Source organism: Mixophyes fleayi, chromosome 7 (assembly GCF_038048845.1).
Source record: "Mixophyes fleayi isolate aMixFle1 chromosome 7, aMixFle1.hap1, whole genome shotgun sequence".
Classification (NCBI taxonomy): domain Eukaryota; kingdom Metazoa; phylum Chordata; class Amphibia; order Anura; family Limnodynastidae; genus Mixophyes; species Mixophyes fleayi.
This window is the reverse complement of record NC_134408.1, coordinates 152556334-152577238: the sequence shown is the minus strand read 5'-3', so window position 1 is coordinate 152577238 and position 20905 is coordinate 152556334. Positions and strand designations below refer to the sequence as shown.

Genomic DNA, 20905 nt, shown 5'->3' with positions numbered 1-20905 from the left:
AGCCATACTGCGGGATCTCTATACAGACACCTCTGTGCATGTGCCACACGGTATCACCCCCACTAATAGCCCCAAGGAGCGTAGCAGTTCTCCTGCAATCAGTCAGTGGCTGCCCCCCCCCTGCCCCCCCCCCCCCCCCAGCGAGCCCCCCGACCCTACACTGTGTTACCTGGGAACTCTGATAAAGACAATTTGCTCTGCAGTAACAGGGGATCACGATACAAGTTTCTATTTTCTACTTACAGATGACAGCTTCTTTGCATTGATCGTATTCAGCCACTTCTTCATGCTGCAGCCGGGACTGACCGTCCTCTGGTGACTAGAATGCACAGCAGTCGTGTGTGTGTGTGTGTGTGTAGCACTGTGTGTGCACAGCTGTATGTGTGTTTGCACACTGTCACACTAGAGGCCAGCAGAGCGCCTGCAGCAGGATCACATGCGTGTCAGGAACATCTTGTGATAAGCTGATTCTGCCTTAGTAATTAGGTTACAATCCTGGTTAAAACTCACAACTCGCATTACTGGGGCCACAAAACTATTCCCGAGAGCTTCATTCAGAAAATGAAACTGTTTATTAATAAATAAGTGACACTGTCATGTAAGGAGGGAGAATAACTCTGTATTAGAAGACTGGTACGTGGCATCACTGTCACTGGTGCTTTGTCCTGATGGTGCCCATCTGGTGACGCTGTATCAGTAACCTGTACAATATGTTACCGAGTACAACCGGACTAGTATGTGGCCCTATGTAAGACCTCTATACCGGGTGTTACACTGTGATGCCGCAGTCTGAGCATAGATACTATCATTACATAAGGTACTCAATCTATGCTGGCATGTAGCACTCAGTAACAATTAATGGTGCTAGGCAGTAATTATAAGATGCTAGCATGGCATTAGCTTAAACATATACAATATTCTTATGGCATTCTTAAAATAACATGATGATGTCATTGAAGACAATGGTAAGAATATGATTATATTATGGAAGACAATTGTAAGAATATGGTGACATCATGGAAGACAATGGAGAAAATGTTTCAATACCCAAATAAACTTATTCATGACACTCAGTGATTTGTAGTAACACACAGCAATATCCGGTAACACACAGCAATATCCGGTAACACACAGCAATATCCGGCAACACACAGCAATATCCGGTAACACACAGCAATATCCGGCAACACACAGCAATATCCGGTAACACACAGCAATATCCGGTAACACACAGCAATATCCGGTAACACACAGCAATATCCGGTAACACACAGCAATATCCGGTAACACACAGCAATATCCGGTAACAAACAGCAATATCCGGTAACACACAGCAATATCCGGCAACACACAGCAATATCCGGTAACACACAGCAATATCCGGTAACAAACAGCAATATCCGGTAACACACAGCAATATCCGGCAACACACAGCAATATCCGGCAACACACAGCAATATCCGGTAACACACAGCAATATCCGGTAACACACAGCAATATCCGGTAACACACAGCAATATCCGGTAACACACAGCAATATCCGGTAACACACAGCAATATCCGGCAACACACAGCAATATCCGGTAACACACAGCAATATCCGGTAACACACAGCAATATCCGGCAACACACAGCAATATCCGGTAACACACAGCAATATCCGGTAACAAACAGCAATATCCGGTAACACACAGCAATATCCGGTAACACACAGCAATATCCGGTAACACACAGCAATATCCGGTAACACACAGCAATATCCGGCAACACACAGCAATTCCCAGCAACACAGCGATTCGCTTTGAATGATCTAGTCCAGTTATATGTCAGAAGATATTTGACTGTTGCTATTGGTTACAGCATATTGTTTAATAAATAACATGAAAAAATATTAATAAAGTTTAAAAATACAGAAGGAGAATGTTAACCTGTCTGAAATTAAATTCATCAATATTAATTAGAGCGTCAGCAGTAAACCCAGGACATATGGGCAGACGCACCTCTATACACGTACTATAACAGGGGGGAATTTATATTACTATACATCTTATGTATTATATCTGTTACTGTATCACATGACATGCCCATAAGGTTTATCCTACAACCATAAAAGATGATTATGCCACATATCTAATAAAGTGTATTGGTAATTTGTGTATAGATTTTGCGTATAACATGTAGGAGTACACAAATATCTTCCTTTGCCTGCACACTGCCCCCTAGTGGCAGCATTAGCAGGAAGAATGGACTCGTATGTTAAAATGTTTCTGGAGAATCATAAAAAAGAAATGTCATTGTAACTATTACTCTACGTGACAAGAGGCCAACATATGTCACCGTAGTACCGTACAGACACGATACTCTAGCACAGACATTGCTGCATTATATCCTTCCAGTTCTGGATTATTACCTGTGAAATGTAGAATATTGTTACATTCAGTCTGATATATAGATATTTCCACACACTGACACATGTAATATTATCATGTCTTCATTACACAGAGCGCTCCTTTTTAAAGGATTGGGATTATTAGTTATGAGTCTGAATGCACTGACAACAGACACTGGTTACACGTACAGAGGGCACCGTTGGATGCATACGTGTGATATTCATCAATGTTTAGGCAGCAGACTGTGACTAAAGAGCTGTATATTGCAGAGGATGTAGTTATAGGAACAAGACAGGACGAGATGTTACAAGGAAAGAAATCTCAGTGGAGAGAGAAATGGGGATGAACGAAAATTTTATATTTGCAAATGACCATATCTTATATACCTATACAATGTATCCTTATGGACTATATAAATGATATACATATACAATGTATCCTTATGGACTATATAAATGATATACATATATAATGTATCCTTATGGACTATATAAATGATATACATATATAATGTATCCTTATGGAATATATAAATGATATACATATATAATGTATCCTTATGGACTTTATTTTATTCTTATCATGTCCTTATAGAATATATTCTCTTTCAAGCGAATGGTTTAACAGCAAAAATTGTATTACACTAATTTTGGCAACATTGTAAGTCTTAGAAAGCCGAGTAGACAACACGCTTGTATTGATCATTTATACAGTGTATTACAGTATATATCAGAATGTGCAGTACCAGGTTCTCTCCAGCAGGTGTCAGCATCATCAGTATCTGTCTTTTATTATAGGAAGGGGTGGGGGGGGGTAAGGATTAGAGGGGGGGGAGTAAGAATCCGAGGGAGGGGGTAGTCAGCCTTTTTTTGCTCAAATATTTTCACTCAGATCAAAACACAAAGTTTAATGACAACACGGAGAACATGATTCTGGAACAATGCAGGATAAGAACAAGCATTAGAGGGGTCACCAGGAACGGATTGGCCACAGGCCTTACTGGGAATTCTCCAGGTAGGCCGGTAGTCTACTGAGGCCACCTGATATTTGATCTTTTCATTCATTCCTTTTCTCTTCCATTTTTTTTAATCTGACCACAAGGGGGCGCCCCGCTGGCCGACAGGGAAGCAGTCCTGGAAGTAAATCGCTAGGCTGCCTTTCACTGAGGATGGGCTGCATCTTACAGGGTCACCACATGTAGGAAGGAGATATCCTATATAGCGCAGCGTCCTGGAGCTCAGATAGCGCACTTACGGCTATTCCAGTAACCAATGCGGTACGGACAACATCAGTGTGAGAGGTGAGATGACTGAGATATACAGTACTGTGTGGTATATTATCATCTGGGGGCACTACTGTGTGGTATATTATCATCTGGGGCACTACTGTGTGGTATATTATCATCTGGGGGCACTACTGTGTGGTATATTATCATCTGGGGGCACTACTGTGTGGTATATTATCATCTAGGGCTGTACTGTGTGGTATATTATCATCTGGGGCACTACTGTGTGGTATATAATCATCTGGGGCACTACTGTGTGGTATATTATCATCTGGGGTAGTACTGTGTGGTATATTATCATCTGGGGCACTACTGTGTGGTATATTATCATCTGGGGCACTACTGTGTGGTATATCATCATCTGGGGCAGTACTGTGTGGTATATTATCATCTAGGGCAGTACTGTGTGGTATATTATCATCTGGGGCAGTACTGTGTGGTATATTATCATCTAGGGCAGTACTGTGTGGTATATTATCATCTGAGGGCACTACTGTGTGGTATATTATCATCTGGGGCACTACTGTGTGGTATATTATCATCTGGGGGCACTACTGTGTGGTATATTATCATCTGGGGGCACTACTGTGTGGTATATTATCATCTGGGGCCACTACTGTGTGGTATATTATCATCTGGGGCACTACTGTGTGGTATATTATCATCTGGGGCCACTACTATGTTGTATATTATCATCTGGGGGCACTACTGTGTGGTATATTATCATCTGGGGCAGTACTGTGTGGTATATTATCATCTGGGGGCAGTACTGTGTGGTATATTATCATCTGGGGCAGTACTGTGTGGTATATTATCATCTGGGGCACTACTGTGTGGTATATTATCATCTGGGGCACTACTGTGTGGTATATTATCATCTGGGGTACTACTGTGTGGTATATTATCATCTGGGGCAGTACTGTGTGGTATATTATCATCTGGGGCAGTACTGTGTGGTATATTATCATCTGGGGCAGTACTGTGTGGTATATTATCATCTGGGGCACTACTGTGTGGTATATTATCATCTGGGGGCACTACTGTGTGGTATATCATCATCTCGGGGCACTACTGTGTGGTATATTATCATCTGGGGGCACTACTGTGTGGTATATTATCATCTGGGGCCACTACTGTGTGGTATATTATCATCTGGGGCACTACTGTGTGGTATATTATCATCTGGGGCCACTACTGTGTGGTATATCATCATCTCGGGGCACTACTGTGTGGTATATTATCATCTGGGGGCACTACTGTGTGGTATATTATCATCTGGGGCACTACTGTGTGGTATATTATCATCTGGGGCCACTACTGTGTGGAATATTATCATCTGGGGGCACTACTGTGTGGTATATTATCATCTGGGGGCACTACTGTGTGGTATATCATCATCTCGGGGCACTACTGTGTGGTATATTATCATCTGGGGCAGTACTGTGTGGTATATTATCATCTGGGGGCACTACTGTGTGGTATATCATCATCTCGGGGCACTACTGTGTGGTATATTATCATCTGGGGCATTACTGTGTGGTATATTATCATCTGGGGGCACTACTGTGTGGTATATTATCATCTGGGGCATTACTGTGTGGTATATTATCATCTGGGGCACTACTGTGTGGTATATTATCATCTGGGGCATTACTGTGTGGTATATTATCATCTGGGGCATTACTGTGTGGTATATTATCATCTCGGGGCACTACTGTGTGGTATATTATCATCTCGGGGCACTACTGTGTGGTATATTATCATCTGGGGCATTACTGTGTGGTATATTATCATCTCGGGGCACTACTGTGTGGTATATTATCATCTCGGGGCACTACTGTGTGGTATATTATCATCTCGGGGCACTACTGTGTGGTATATTATCATCTGGGGCATTACTGTGTGGTATATTATCATCTGGGGCATTACTGTGTGGTATATTATCATCTGGGGCACTACTGTGTGGTATATTATCATCTGGGGCAGTACTGTGTGGTATATTATCATCTGGGGCACTACTGTGTGGTATATTATCATCTGGGGCAGTACTGTGTGGTATATTATCATCTGGGGGCACTACTGTGTGGTATATTATCATCTGGGGCACTACTGTGTGGTATATTATCATCTGGGGCAGTACTGTGTGGTATATTATCATCTGGGGCACTACTGTGTGGTATATTATCATCTGGGGCACTACTGTGTGGTATATTATCATCTGGGGCAGTACTGTGTGGTATATTATCATCTGGGGCACTACTGTGTGGTATATTATCATCTGGGGCAGTACTGTGTGGTATATTATCATCTGGGGCAGTACTGTGTGGTATATTATCATCTTGGGGCTTCATTGTTTTGCATAATATGATTCGGGGGCACTTGTTTGGTGCAATGTGATTGATTTGGAGGCACTATTGTTTGATGATTAGCGTTATATGAACCAGGGGCCCTATTAGGCACCCTCCACCTAGACTTTGCTGTACACACCGTTCCGGCAGCGAGCTGGTTTTCCGGGTTGCACACCCTAATGAAGGGTTCTGAGCACTACTATGGGTAAGTGACCTGAACTGAACACTCAGAGTACTGAGCTAATATCTGATAATCATTGGCAACAGAATGTCCTTGTGGAACAGTTCAGCTTCCAGCCTACTGCGTCATCTTCCTGTGTCTTCTAACATCCGAAATTGTGTATCATCCTCATTATTTGGTAGTATTTAAGGTTTTTACTCTTGTTATGAGACCCTATTCTTGTTGTGAGATGTTTATGATCTGATTCTACTGCAGAACAGTGGTACTCTCACCACTGACTGTGCTGCTGTCCTTCCAATATTCCAGCACTGGAATCTTTCTTCATTTCTCTACCTGGTTTTAAGCAGCTATTGCAAGTAAATTCATTAGAAATTGAATGGATTATCCTGTAAATTTGGAAACTCAGTCACTCTTCTGCAGAGTGTTTACTTATTTATATAACTCTTTATTTATATATTACGAACATGTTGTACATCTGTGTGACCACCAGCATTTTACTCATGCACATCAGTCCCTGTGTATATTACAATATAATTTACCTACCACATACTTGCACATGTGAGCAGCAATTTAGTCAGTATTCAATGCTCGGGGGGAGGGGGGTACAGGAAGGGAAGTGATGAGATAGGAAGCTGGCATGGCCAGTCCGTGCGGTGTGTCCAATGTCTTTATGTCACACTCCTCTTGCGTCCCAGTCTTCAGTTCTTTACATTCATTGGAGATAATTCAACTGGCCGCGTTACTGTCAAAAGTAACTCGGCTTGTGCACTATTACCGTTATTATGGTAGTACTGTGCATATGTACCGTTAGTACAGTAATGTTTAACGCTGGTTAAATTTACTGTATTGATCATAATATGTTTAGCGCTGCATTGTTCCAGGGGAAAATTTAATTGCCCCCATTAAATATTTGGGGTGTAGCACATTACTTTATAGCATTTCTTTATGTCTGTTTACGTGCGACTCCGCCAACCACTGCGTGTTGCATTAGCCTCGCCTACCACTGATGACCAATGTGGTTACGAATAATTGAGTTTACCCCGCCTACTTTTGTGTTGGTCCCGCCCACAGTTTTTTTGGTCCCACCCATGTGAGGCCACTTACAGGATTTTTCCAGGACCACTTTAAGTCCCCAATCCGCCCCAAAATTCAAAATTTTTTCAATAATTAAATTGAAAAAAAATGTTAAGAAATGTGATCATTCAGAGAGGCAGAATATAAATAATTATTAAAACGCACTTTGCCATTTTCTACAACAACACATTACACAGCGCCATTACTTGTTTGTTCATTTTCTTTTAACAAACTATAAGGAAATTGTATAAAAATGCCTTTTGGTGTTAATGTAACAACAGGTGTGAAACATGTAGGTTGGACTCCAATTGGAGCCTCCTGATGATCAGACTTGGCATCCCAGAACAATGGCGCTGTCACAGCATGAAGTACGCGGCATACAGAACGTCAGGTGTGATATACAGCACTCCGCCCCCCCCCCCCCCCCCCCCACGCCGGCAGTGTCCGCCCACGTCTTACCTTATCGCTATCTACGGTGTTCTGCGACGTCCTGGAGGCGATAGAGATGGTGTCCGGCTGGCTGCTCCCGTCACCCTGACTGTCGAGATCCTCGAGTCCGTCCCTGAGATGGAGAGACGCGGTGTCTGGTTACCCCAATAAGACTGAGAAGTGCCCAATCTCTTGGCACTTAGGCTGGCGGCACTGACATTTTATATCATGTGGGTTTTTGTTTTATTTTTTAAATGCAATGAGGCAAAAACAAAAAAGCAAATATATTAGTATTTTATGGCTATCAGAAAGTAGCACAGACCACAGAATTAATACACAATTGTTTCAGAAAGGAAAGGTGTGTGGATTGGAGAAGAGACCAATCTAGTGTTAGGAACACGAGAAGGTGGGTAAAATATTGCAAACTTGTAGGAAATAAATGACTTATCTGGATATCGGGTTAAGTTTTCGGTAGATCCATCTTTTGTTGTTGTTATAGTTAAAGACACCTTTATATCCCAGCTACAAAGATAAACTTTTGTTGATGTTTTTTATATAGTTTTTATACTATTGCGTCAATAAATTCTGCCTTGAGCACACTAGGATGGCTCCACTCTTTCTGGGATATAAAGGGTTATCTATGGTTCTGGCAAACTTGACCCAATATTTCCTATAAGTATGTCATTGTGCACACCTTTACCCGGTCCACTGACTGATATATATACTGGGCTACAGATCACTGACTCTCTACATGCTACACACAAGTCTACACGCGTGACCGTTACCTCTTGCTGTTGTTCCGCTGCTTGGCCGGGGTCTTTGGGGGTTGGATTGGCTCCTTCAAAGCTCCTTTCAAGTGGATCATTCTCTCCTGGATCACCTCTCGGATGTTTTTGATCCACTCCTGCTTCACTTCTATGCTCGATGCCTTCAGAAAAACAAGATACCAGGAGATTTTACCCAACTAGCCCCCAATCACAGGGCCGGAGAATACTGGGGCAATTAGTTGTTAGAAAGTAACTTGTGTTCTCTCTGTTTGGGACTCCGGTAGATTTAATACACAGAGCTTCCTGGGGTAAGACAGGATCAGGTTGTTACAACACTAAGGATCAGACTGTAAGTTCTTCAGGCAAGATCTTTGTGTGCATCTATTTTTAATAATTCCCACTTCTTCCCAGCGACATTTTAGCTGGCACTGAATGGTGTAATATACGTGCGGCTCTACATCTTACATAAATATGCTATAGATATATCCATGTACTTATAGGAAATCATCACACAGAATAACAAGGAACAGACCTTCAGCACAGTTTTGTTATCAGAGGACGGAGTGCGACCCGACCACAGAGCGAACTTGCAGGAATCTCCTTCAACGTGTTCAGTCACCCCCAGCTCGGAGGTCTGGAGAAAAAGGAGAGAAATCTGTATATAATGTAATATACTGTGTTATTCTATATAATGTAATACACAGTCCTGAAGTATAGGGATATAATGTAATATACTGTGTAATTCTATATAATGTAATATAATGTCTTAACGTATAGAGATATAATGTCATCTCCTGTGTATTATTCTACATAATGTACTGGAAATATACAGATTATTCATCTGCCTCTCTAATGGTGACATTATCAATAAAAAGTAAGTGGCTTATATGAACAATAATAAGGATGAGATACGTTTCTGAAGGGTGGACCTATAAGCACAATTGGAGGGGACAGTAAGCAGTATGGGTGGAGCTATAAGCACAATTGGAGGGGACAGTAAGCAGTATGGGTGGAGCTATAAGCACAATTGGAGGGGACAGTAAGCAGTATGGGTGGAGCTATAAGCACAATGGGAGGGACAGTAAGCAGTATGGGTGGAGCTATAAGCACAATGGGAGGGACAGTAAGCAGTATGGGTGGAGCTATTACCAGAATGGGAGGGGACAATAAGCAGTATTGGTGGAGCTATTAGCCCAATGGGAGGAGACAGTAAGAAGCATGGGTGGAGCTATTAGCACATAGGGAGGGGACAGTAAGCAGTGTGATTGTAGCTATTAGCAAAATAGGAGGGACAGTTAGCAGTATGGGTGGAGCTATTAGCAGAATGGGAGGGGACACTAAGCCATATGGGTGGAGCTAGTAGCAGAATGGGAGGGGACAGTAAGCAGTGTGGGTGGAGCTATTAGCAGCATGGGAGGGACAGTAAGCAGCGTGGGTGCAGTCACTGCATCATGGCGGCCACAGTCCATCCTCTCACCAGCAGCCTGTTCTTGTAAACATATTTTGTGTGTCCCGTGGAGTCTTTTATCTCCTTGCTGAATACCAGGGAGATCTCAAACAGGAAGAGGTGCCGGTCCCTCCCTTTGCGGATGAGAGACTTGGGGTCCCAGACTTGGAAGGAGTCCTGGAGAATAAGCTCACCCTGTACGTCCAGGTTCTCATCAAACCCTAAAAAGAAAATGTGTTACCCAGAATCCTCTATGTTCCATGTACATTGCCGCCATCTTGTTTTATTCTTAGCTGGCTATTCCAGTAGATAACAAACACTGAACACATATGTACTTATATAAGAAAAAAAAAGTGTCTTGGGAACATACAGCGAGACGCATCTAATGTGTTTCTCACCTCACTAGTGAAAACTTTTGTAAAGTAAGTGTGAAAACAGACAGCAATGTATCATGGGAAATTCGGATAATTATGCAGCACAATTATCAGCTACATCAATGATGGTTAATGGGCAAAAACCCAAATAGACTGTAGCGCTATGAATTAATGAGTATTAGAAGTTCTTGTAATATATGATCTCAGGTGAATCTGGGAGTATGATTAATAACTGATAACAGTCAGACATCATCAATGTGTACGAGCAGGGCGGGCACCTTCCAGCATGCTGACGTGCATGGCATCGTTGGCTCTCTTTGGAACACTCAGCATGACCTCCAGCCCGTCCTTCAGTTCTCCTTTCCCCTCCTCGCAGCAGGTCAGCAGCTCCTAGCAGGGAGACAGGTTGTGTAATCACAGTTCATTATGGTAAATACTTATGAAACACTGGGACAGAAACTGAAATGACGGGAAATACACAACACACAAACTGGATTAACCAGGAACCCGCTCTACACCGAGCAATCGGGTAACAAAGCCCAGGACACCCTCCAATGTGTCGCATTCAGACCTACCCGAAAACGTCATCTAGTGTTTACCGGCCGGAGAAACCTTTCTACTGACCCAACCTCCAATAACAAGAGACCGATGGTTTTATACATCACTTATTTTATTTCTATTTATTTATAGCCATGCTTGTTTCCAGGTATAAAGCATTTTACGAGGCATAAGTTGAGTTTTATTCCATTTTGCTCACACACTGATAGATCATGACCCTTTATATTTCCTCTCATATAGTTTCTGTTTACAATGTTTTCGTGTTGACGGGTGTATTCATCCCACTGGTAACTTTATATTTTACTGATCCCTATTCCAATAAAAGTAGGGATAAGTAAATTCATGAAGCACATGGAAAAATCTGATCTATGGAGCATAAGACGTTGGGTCCAGAGCTCTGGGTAATACGAGCACAGTAGCCTGGGGGTCTCCTCCCAGTTATCATCACCTAATGCCCCGACATCTACTTCCCACTGGACTCTGGAGACCACCACATCAGAGGCCCTGGTCAGCCTACTGTAAGGTGCTGAAATAATGAGCCCCAGGAATGAGGGAGTCTGCAAATCTACAGGGGCCCAGTGGGAATCGTGCTACTAATATTGGTACCAGAGACGTCTAACACCTCTCCTTATATCAGCATGTGTTGCACTGTTGCGGATTATCTCCTGACGTCTGCGACGGACTGTACCTTGAGCAGCAGCTGATACTTGGTGATCCGTTGCACAGGTTTGATAAGATACGAGGAGATGGAGTTGGCCAGCCCGTGTCTTTGCTGAATCTCCTGTAAAACATGGAGGAGACCATAAAGAAGATATTACAGCAATGCGCTTAGAAGCCACTCACCAGAGAGTAACACTTACATCGAAGAAGGACCCAGCGTGTTCCAGGATGAGCTGACTGGAGTCTGGTTTGTTCTTACAGTATGTCACATACATCTGAAACTTGTCAGCCTAGCGGGAGAGGAAGAGGATGGAAGGTCAGTGAGATGTATTGTGCAAAACAAACCGCTTCAAAACTACAATTTATATTCCCAGAGAGTTAAAAAGAAGATTTTTGTACTTACGCTAAATCTCTTTCTCCGATTCCATATGGGGGACACTGCTACCATGGGGTTGTATGAGGGCGCATGGATTTGGCACTTAAATAGTTAACAACTAAGTTTGCTGCTGACTCCTCCCCTCTGCAATCCCACAGACCTCAGTAATACTAAAGTCCCAAGAAAAGGGCTCAACAACACAACTAATTGTAGAACAGCAAAAGGGAGGGAACGCAGTGTCCCCCAGATGGAATCTGAGAAAGAGATTTAACGTAAGTACAAAAATCTTCTTCTCTCCTCCATCCACTCTGGGGGACACTGCTACCATGGGTCCCTTCTAAAGTAGCCCCTAAGGGAGGGAATACTCTGGTCTACTAGCTCGCAAAACACTGTGGCCGAAATTGACGTCCGCAGACACAAAAATGTTGAACTGGCAAAACCTCGTAAAGGTATGAACTGAGGAGCAGGTAGCCCACCCTACCCAGCTGCTCTGCAGATGCTCCATGGCGAGCAGCCCAGGAAGCCCCCACCGCACAAGTAGAGTGCACCGTAAGAATCTGAGGCACAGGTAGATTTCTACACATAAGCAAGCTTAAGCATAGATCTGATCCGACGAGCAATGGCCTGCTTGGTGGACGGCCAACCTCAACTATGAAATTCATAAAGAACAAAAAGAGAGTCAGTCCTGCAACCAGCAGAAGTCCTGTCCACATAAACCCGTAAAGCCCAGACAACGTCCAGACTAACAGAGGAAGAAGGCGCAGAAGGAGCAATTCTTTCTCTAAAAGCCGGAACCACTATCTCATGATTTAAATAAAAACCAGGAACCACGCTAGGCAAGACAGTAGGTACAGTCTTATGAACGGTCCTATTCTCATGGAACACCAGATAAAAGCCCTACGGGACAAGGCTCCAAGCTCCGACACACGTTAGTAGATACATTGGCCAGCAAAAACACCACCTTCCACGTCAAGAAACGCAGATCAGTCGACTCCAGGGGTTCGAATGGAGGCCGCTGAAGAACCTCAATAACGAAGTTCAAATCCCCCGGGGCCAACGGAGTAACGTTGGGAATCTGAACATGAATAACCCCTTGAAGGAAAGTACAAACGTCAGGGTGGAAAGCCAACTGGCGCTGAAAGAAAATAGAAAGCGCAGAGACCTGAACCTTCAAAGAACTCAGTCTTAGTCCCATCTCTAACCCATCCCGAAGAAAGACCAGAAAATGGCTAATCTGAAAAAGGTAGGGTTATGACACTTCTTCCCTACAGTACATAGATCCTCCACACCTTGTCATAGATCTTAGCTGATACTGGCTTCCGAGCCTTTATGAGGGTCTGCACTACCCTGGAAGAGAACCTCCTCGACCGCCAGAGGTTGGCTTCAAAAGCCACACCATTAAAGCCAGCCGAGGCAAGTGTGGATGGTGTAAATGGTTCTTGACTGAAAAGCCCAGCCTGACCCTTCCACTAGCAGCAAGATGTTGGCGAATCAGAGCCACCCGAGCCAATTCGGTGCCACATTACCTCCACAGCCAGAGAAACTCTGGTTCTTGCACAGGATCTTGGAACCTAGTGATCCAGATCTGGCAGGCCCAATTCCAAACTAACTCCTGAAACACCTGAGAATGCAGTTTCCATTCTCCCGGAAGGATTGCATGCCTGCTGAGATAATCCGGTTCTAGTTGTTTACTCCGGGAATGAACACTGCCGAAATCGCTGGAACAAATTTCTCCACCCACAAGAAGACCTGTTTGGCTACCTGCATAGCTTCTACCTTGGCAATTTACATATGCCACTGCAGTGACATTGAAGGATTGGACTGGTTTTCCTTGAAGGAGAGACTGGGCTCCCTGGAGGGCTAACAGCACGACTCTATGGGCCAAAGCGCCTCCCTGTCTTTCCAAAGACCCTGGAGAGTGGAAACAACCGTATGGGATGGTTTCGAACATCAACCTTAGAATACCCATGCCCAAGCACATGGAAGGACCAGGGTGACTCAGGATTAACCGTACAGAGAGTTGTAGGGATCTGTAGAGAAGGTTCTGGAAAAAGAACTTCTGAAAAGTGGTGTCCATTATTAATCCTAGAAACCTCATCCTCTGTGAGGGCATCAACTGGAATCTGGAATAATGAATTATCCAACCGTGTTGCTCCAGAATTCAAATAGACAGGGTCAGATGCTAATAGAGAAAAGGACCTGATAAGTCTTTGAGGAGAAAATAGTCCAAATGCGGAATAATGTTCTCTCACAGGGCACGTAAACGTTTTGCCATTACCGCCATAATCTTTGTGAAAACTCTCTGGGCTCTAGAAAGCCAAAGGGGAAAGCCCTGAATTGATAATGGGAGCTTCCTACTGTAAAAAAAAAGGACTGATCCCATCCGAAACTTGTCTACTTGTAGATGTTGTTTTAGCCCCTTGAGGTTTAGAAATGATCCGTCCTGTTTTGGGCACCAAGAACAGGTTTGAATAAAGCCCCCGGTGTTTCTTCACTCTGGACATGATCCCCAAGTTCCAAATATCTTAGGTGTACGCCACCCACTGATATTTGAATAATTGTAGATGACCCCCTAGAGTAAGGTCCCGTCATGCGGATTAGTATTTAATTTTTATTTATTTTTTATTTATTTTTATTTTAAGATCTTGGGATTTATACATCTTCTAGAGTAAGCATCTCCACCCTTTTGCAACTGTCCTCGAATTGCAAGGAGACTACCTCTATTGGCGGGCTGAACTTAATAGTCTGTGTTCGCAAGAAAGGATTTCCAAAAAGACCCAAAACACGTAGTTCGTGATTTAGGGGCATTCACCGGCAGTAAAGTACCTTTACCTGCGGTTGCTTGGCTAATCATAGTACATCAGCAGAATAATCCTCACAATAGAAGAATCTCAACAATAAGTTGATAACTATGTGAAGGAATTAGTAAATATTCTACAGAAATCTATTTGTACAGATATGTGGAAGGTAAAACTGATGTAAGGTTCTCATCCCTCCAGAACCATGTCTAGGGCAGAGTATCCGCGGATAGAAAACAACCTGTCAGACAGACACAGTCTACTGCTGTAGAGAGCAGCCTGTCAGTCACACACAGTATATACTGCTGATAGAGAGCAGCCTGTCAGTCACACACAGTATATACTGCTGATAGAGAGCAGCCTGTCAGTCACACACAGTATATACTGCTGACAAAGAGCAGCCTGTCAGTCACACAGTATATACTGGTGATAGAGAGCAGCCTGTCAGTCACACAGTATATACGGCTGATAGAGAGCAGCCTGTCAGTCACACAGTATATACTGCTGATAGAGAGCAGCCTGTCAGTCACACAGTATATACGGCTGATAGAGAGCAGCCCGTCAGTCACACAGTATATACGGCTGATAGAGAGCAGCCCGTCAGTCACACAGTATATACGGCTGATAGAGAGCAGCCTGTCAGTCACACACAGTATATACTGCTGATAGAGAGCAGCCTGTCAGTCACACACAGTATATACTGCTGACAGAGAGCAGCCTGTCAGTCACACAGTATATACTGGTGATAGAGATCAGCCTGTCAGTCACACAGTATATACGGCTGATAGAGAGCAGCCCGTCAGTCACACAGTATATACGGCTGATAGAGAGCAGCCTGTCAGTCACACACAGTATATACGGCTGATAGAGAGCAGCCTGTCAGTCACACAGTATATACGGCTGATAGAGAGCAGCCTGTCAGTCACACAGTATATACTGCTGATAGAGAGCAGCCTGTCAGTCACACACAGTATATACTGCTGATAGAGAGCAGCCCGTCAGTCACACACAGTATATACTGCTGATAGAGAGCAGCCTGTCAGTCACACACAGTATATACTGCTGACAGAGAGCAGCCTGTCAGTCACACAGTATATACGGCTGATAGAGAGCAGCCCGTCAGTCACACAGTATATACGGCTGATAGAGAGCAGCCCGTCAGTCACACAGTATATACGGCTGATAGAGAGCTGCCTGTCAGTCACACACACACAGTATATACTGCTGATAGAGAGCAGCCTGTCAGTCACACACAGTATATACTGCTGATAGAGAGCAGCCTGTCAGTCACACAGTATATATGGCTGATAGAGAGCAGCCCGTCAGTCACACACACACAGTATATACTACTGTCCAGTTCCGTGAATTGGCTTCAAGGAACAGACCAAACTGTGACAGGGGAGCAGTCCTATATGACAATGACATGATCCTCCTCAGTTTTTATATGTTATTTTTTAAAAAAGAAACAGACAGACCATAAACAATCACAGCACAGAGATAACAATATAACCACATTTGTTTTAACCCTGGTTAATGCTTCAAAACAGTATGGAAATTAATCTCTGAATTATAAAATTATGTCCCATAATCACTGACTGCACACTCATGTAATATACTGTCTGTATTACCTGTATATCCTTCTATAATAAAACTCTAAACTGCAGGTAGAGATATATATATATATATAGTGTTCTCTATATTACCACAAGGACCCTCAGTAACCAGTTACCCCCCAGTACTTACTGCTAAAGACGGGGTCACACTGAGCAGCCCCCGGTCTCTGTACCCCACAGATCATCTGACAGATCATTGTCATCAGGGATAAAATTCTGCACAAGATTCTTCTTCTTATCAGACATTATATTTTATTTTATTTTTTTTAAAGAAACACAGATTAGGCGACTTTCACAGAGAAATATACAGTAATATAATTATTAGTTCTGACTCTGGCTAATAGCCTCAAACCAGTAATATAAATATCTGTGGTAATAATAAGTGGAAGAGATTGTATAAAATCACCTAAGTGCAGATAGTCTAGTTATAACCCTACATGCCTTCTGTAAACACATATATATATATATAAATCTCTGCTGCCATATCATAAACACCTGGGTGCTTAGTGCTACTGACAATGAAGCAGCAGCAGCAGATTCTCCATATGTCAGTCAGGATCCTCTGGCTGAATTTTCCCGTCTTTGGAGTGTACCAATCAGCAGGGCGGGGGGGTCTCCTTTACACTCCCAGCACTGGTGGGGTTTTTTTATCTTTTTTTTTTTTAATATATACCCCCTATGGGGTACTGAGGTGACACAAGGAGGAGTTGTGAGGAGAAGCAGCAGAACTGTCTGAGGTGCCTCTGAAGTCTGAATATCTCCTGCTCCAGAGCGTACCACTGACAGCCGGAGAATCTCTCACTCACTCCCCACTGTCTGATGGTTCAGACGCCCAGAGGAAGCCTCTATCAGCCCCGGCTGCCACACTGCGTTGTGCTCCTGTATCAATGCCCACTCGGAATCCTTCCTAGGGCTCTATGAGATCCAAGTCCCCCCTCCACCTCAGCACGGGACTTGGTATCTCCCAGTATGTCCGGTCCTCGGACGGAGTGCGGCGCTCTCTGCGCCGGACCCGTCGGGACAATGCAGTAACAGTCGCTTAGCGCTGCCACTGTTGTTGATCAAGAAACACCACACTGAGCTGTGCGGTCTTTTATAAATATTCTTCTTCTTTTTTTAAAGGAAAACGGAGCATTGCTTCATTTTGAAACCTGTGAGGAAAAAAAATGTTAAATACATCCATCCTCACCTACACTCATACTAATAATCTAATACAAATAATAAAATCTAAACTTAAGCAGCAGGTACTGCTAAGCAGTACTAACCGCAGCCCAACTCCTTGGGCACTTAAACAAAACTGAGGTCTGTGAAGCTGCAGAGGGGAGGAGTCAGCAGCAAACTTAGTTAACTATATAAATGCCAACTCCATGCGCCCTCATACAACCCCATGGTAGCAGTGTCCCCCAGAGTGGATGAAGGAGAAATATCTCATACAACCCCATGGTAGCAGTGTCCCCCAGAGTGGATGAAGGAGAAATATCTGTAAGCTCAAGTTTATCTCAGAGGCAGAACAGGACACATATTTTGTTCCGGAGAAGCCGCAACACTCTCTGAGTAAAACACAATAAACCCCCCGCCCACATAACACCTCCCTTCCCAATAACGTTACCCATGTGACGAAACAGTGCCCCACGTCCTCCGGAAGCTGCTCGTATTTCTCCAGCTCCTTCAGAAAGATGCTGTGTGGAAGCAGAGAGGATTATGGGTCAGGGGGTCATAGGTCAGGTGGGGAGACCATGAGATTACAGCTATCCCTGCTTGAGCATTGGTGGGTGAGTCCGAGATATATCCATTCCCATCTGCACTCAAGCAGGGTTATTACATAAATCCTGACCTTATGTAAAGTGTAATTACAGTCAGCAATTACACTACTGACAAAGAAGAATTTGGGTCACTTGACAGTCAGTACATTAATATGAATTTAAAGACATTAACCTTAAACCATGGACTTGTATACATGGTATAGAAATACCACTCAGACCAGTACATCCAAATAATAGGGAACAAATTCTATGGGTAGCAATGACAGATAATAGCACAGGCCCTTATGTCAATATACCTATAAAGTCTTGATGAATAAATGACACTAAGTAGTTATATAAAATAGCAGAGTCATAATAAGATCAGCTCCATTAGTGTTTTTGGGCTTAGTATTAAATATAATCGTTTATGACTCATTCATCTATTACTTTGCTCAGAAAAGGCTGCTATGCCGGTTATATCCTAATATTTGGATTTCTGTGTAACCCTCAGTTCAGGAGAGCCGGAGAGTAATACGAAGAGTGTCAGCTTATGGGGAAAGTGGGTAGGACCCTTTCATAGACCCTCTTATAAACCTTATGAAATAACTACATTCATGTACTCATCAGAACTACTGAATGTTTTCAAGATAGTGAGTATAATTAGCATGTAATAAAACTGCTATATTACAATGCACACAGTATCAAACCCACACTAGTAATGTTCACATATAGGTCAGTGACATAGGAACCTATTACTAGATTAAAGAGGAAGGACTTGACCATGGGGAAGGTGTTATGATACGCACACCAGACTTCCTAGTAGTATGACCACTGGAAACCACTGCACTCTGCAGATCTCAGCCTATACTGGCAGAAAACAGAGGACAATAGCTTGCTGCGAGGGAGATAACACTATATGGGCCTGAGTCATTAAGGAGAGCAAAGCATAAAAAGGAGCAACTTTGCACCTGGGCAAAACCATGTTACATTGGAGGGGGGGGGGGTAAATGTAAAATGTGGGGACAGATTTATAGTTGGGGTAGGGCATGTCCTAGATCAACTTTACATTTCAGTGTAAAAATAAAGCTATCAAGCACTTGTGTGCTACATGAAAAAACAACCAGTATTTATCTTATGTGCAAAATAATAAACTAATTTGCACCCCTTACGTTGTAACATGGTTTTGTTCAGGAGGAAACTTACTCATTTTTTTGCCTTACTTTCCTTACTGGCTCAGGCTTTGTGACTGTAATGAGATGCCTTATATCTTGCAAATGTTCATACTCCCACGTCACGTATGACGACCGTGTCACTCACGGCAGCGTCTGATCCGTGGATAACTCACTTGTTGTGAAAGTCGTACAGCTCCTGAATGTTCCCGAATATAATGTGCTCCTTATTCAGGATGCCGGGGGGTATCTCCTCCACCCCGCTGGTCATCTCCCAAAGGTACGTCTGGAAGAGAGAACACAGACTGAGCCCCCCACCTCATATTACCCCATGCCGAGCAGAAGCGCCGGATCACAGAATGTGTCACTTTCCTGATGATTCGCTGGTAAGAGTCCAATAAGCTCCCTGTAAATGTGGTGTGTGTGACTTCCCCGGAGGCTGCGTGTTGCCGACGTGTAACATGTAATTATAACGTCCTGTCTGATGCCGCTAGGACACGTCAGACATTTCTTCACCTGCATTGATTTTCTATAGAAACTCTACTAAATTAGTGTGAGGTTAGTGATAAGGACGGCTCAGGACTAATTCTAGTGGTAAACGTCTGGCGGTTCTGAAAAGTAGAGATGTGGCCTATTGAAACCAATCAGATTCTAGCTGTCATTTTGTAGAATCTACTAAATAAATGATAACTACACCTTGATTGGTTGCTATAGGCAACATCAAACCCACCGGAATCTCTCAGCTTCATACATTTACCCCCTAGAAAATTATAGGATGCTTCACCTGTACATTTCTTCCTGTAAATCAGCTTGAAATCTTTTCCATCTCCAATCATATGTGAATACTCACCTCTCACATATGTGAATACCTGCCTCTCTCACTTATGTGAATACTCACCTTTCACATATGTGAATACCTGCCTCTATCAGAAGTGTGAATACACCCCTTTCTCTCATGTGTAAATACCCACCCCTCCCAGACATATGAATACCCACCTCTCTCAGAAGTGTGAATACCTGCATCGTACTATACTATATTAAAAAATAAATGTTTTGTTAAAATGTCCTTCTAGAAGATGACTGATCTGCACATTACTAACCCTGGTCATACATCTGGAATATTGACACACAAACATCTCAGGCTGTGATTACCTCCATACACTCGTGCAGGTCCCGGACATATGCCTTCTCTGTCTGCAGCAGCTCAGCCATGATAAATCTGTTACCAGGAGAAGATTACTGTTACCAGGAGTAATCATACAGATCAGAGAACACAGAGATGGTGCTAGATCCCTATCTCAGAGGTCTTCCTAGGCTCTGGGCACATTGGGTTGGGGTGAGTACTGTGTGGTTCTGAGTAACCACAGAAAAATGGGCAGTAGGAAGATACAATTTCCTGTGATAACCCCCGACACTGCCCCCAGCATAACCCCATCGCCCCACCAGGATGCCCCAGGAACGCCCTCATGGAGCCCAGCAGTGGGTCTATCTGACCGTCCCATTACAATAGTGTCCATGTCTTACTCTTTTTTCCGGGCAGATTTCCTCTTCTCCTCGTTGATCTCATGGCTGGCGTCTCGCAGTTTCACCTCTGGATCGGTCAGGATGGCTGGAACGATGTCCAGTTCCAAATCTTTGTTATCCTGGAAGCAGAAGTGGGATTACTATGTGGACAGTGTCAGTATTTTAGGACA

The 20905-nt window shown here is 43.4% G+C and overlaps 1 protein-coding gene across 20 annotated transcripts in view; it reads right to left on the bottom strand.

Moving 5' to 3' along the window:
• KALRN (kalirin RhoGEF kinase) overlaps nucleotides 1–20905 on the bottom strand; it is a 265449-nt gene that overhangs the window by 91324 nt on the left and 153220 nt on the right. For all 20 annotated transcript variants that reach the window (XR_012678337.1, XR_012678338.1, XR_012678340.1 and 17 more), the window contains exons 23-33: nucleotides 20736–20854; nucleotides 20364–20430; nucleotides 19388–19497; nucleotides 17910–17979; nucleotides 11714–11803; nucleotides 11542–11634; nucleotides 10574–10685; nucleotides 9952–10142; nucleotides 9007–9108; nucleotides 8493–8635; nucleotides 7738–7840 (exon numbers count right to left, since the gene is read on the bottom strand). Coding sequence is in view for 9 of the 20 variants with exons in the window: in XM_075181185.1 (XP_075037286.1) it covers nucleotides 7738–7840; nucleotides 8493–8635; nucleotides 9007–9108; nucleotides 9952–10142; nucleotides 10574–10685; nucleotides 11542–11634; nucleotides 11714–11803; nucleotides 17910–17979; nucleotides 19388–19497; nucleotides 20364–20430; nucleotides 20736–20854 (1200 nt within the window). In the remaining 11 variants the exon portion in view is untranslated. The remainder of the gene's footprint in view (nucleotides 1–7737; nucleotides 7841–8492; nucleotides 8636–9006; nucleotides 9109–9951; nucleotides 10143–10573; nucleotides 10686–11541; nucleotides 11635–11713; nucleotides 11804–17909; nucleotides 17980–19387; nucleotides 19498–20363; nucleotides 20431–20735; nucleotides 20855–20905) is intronic.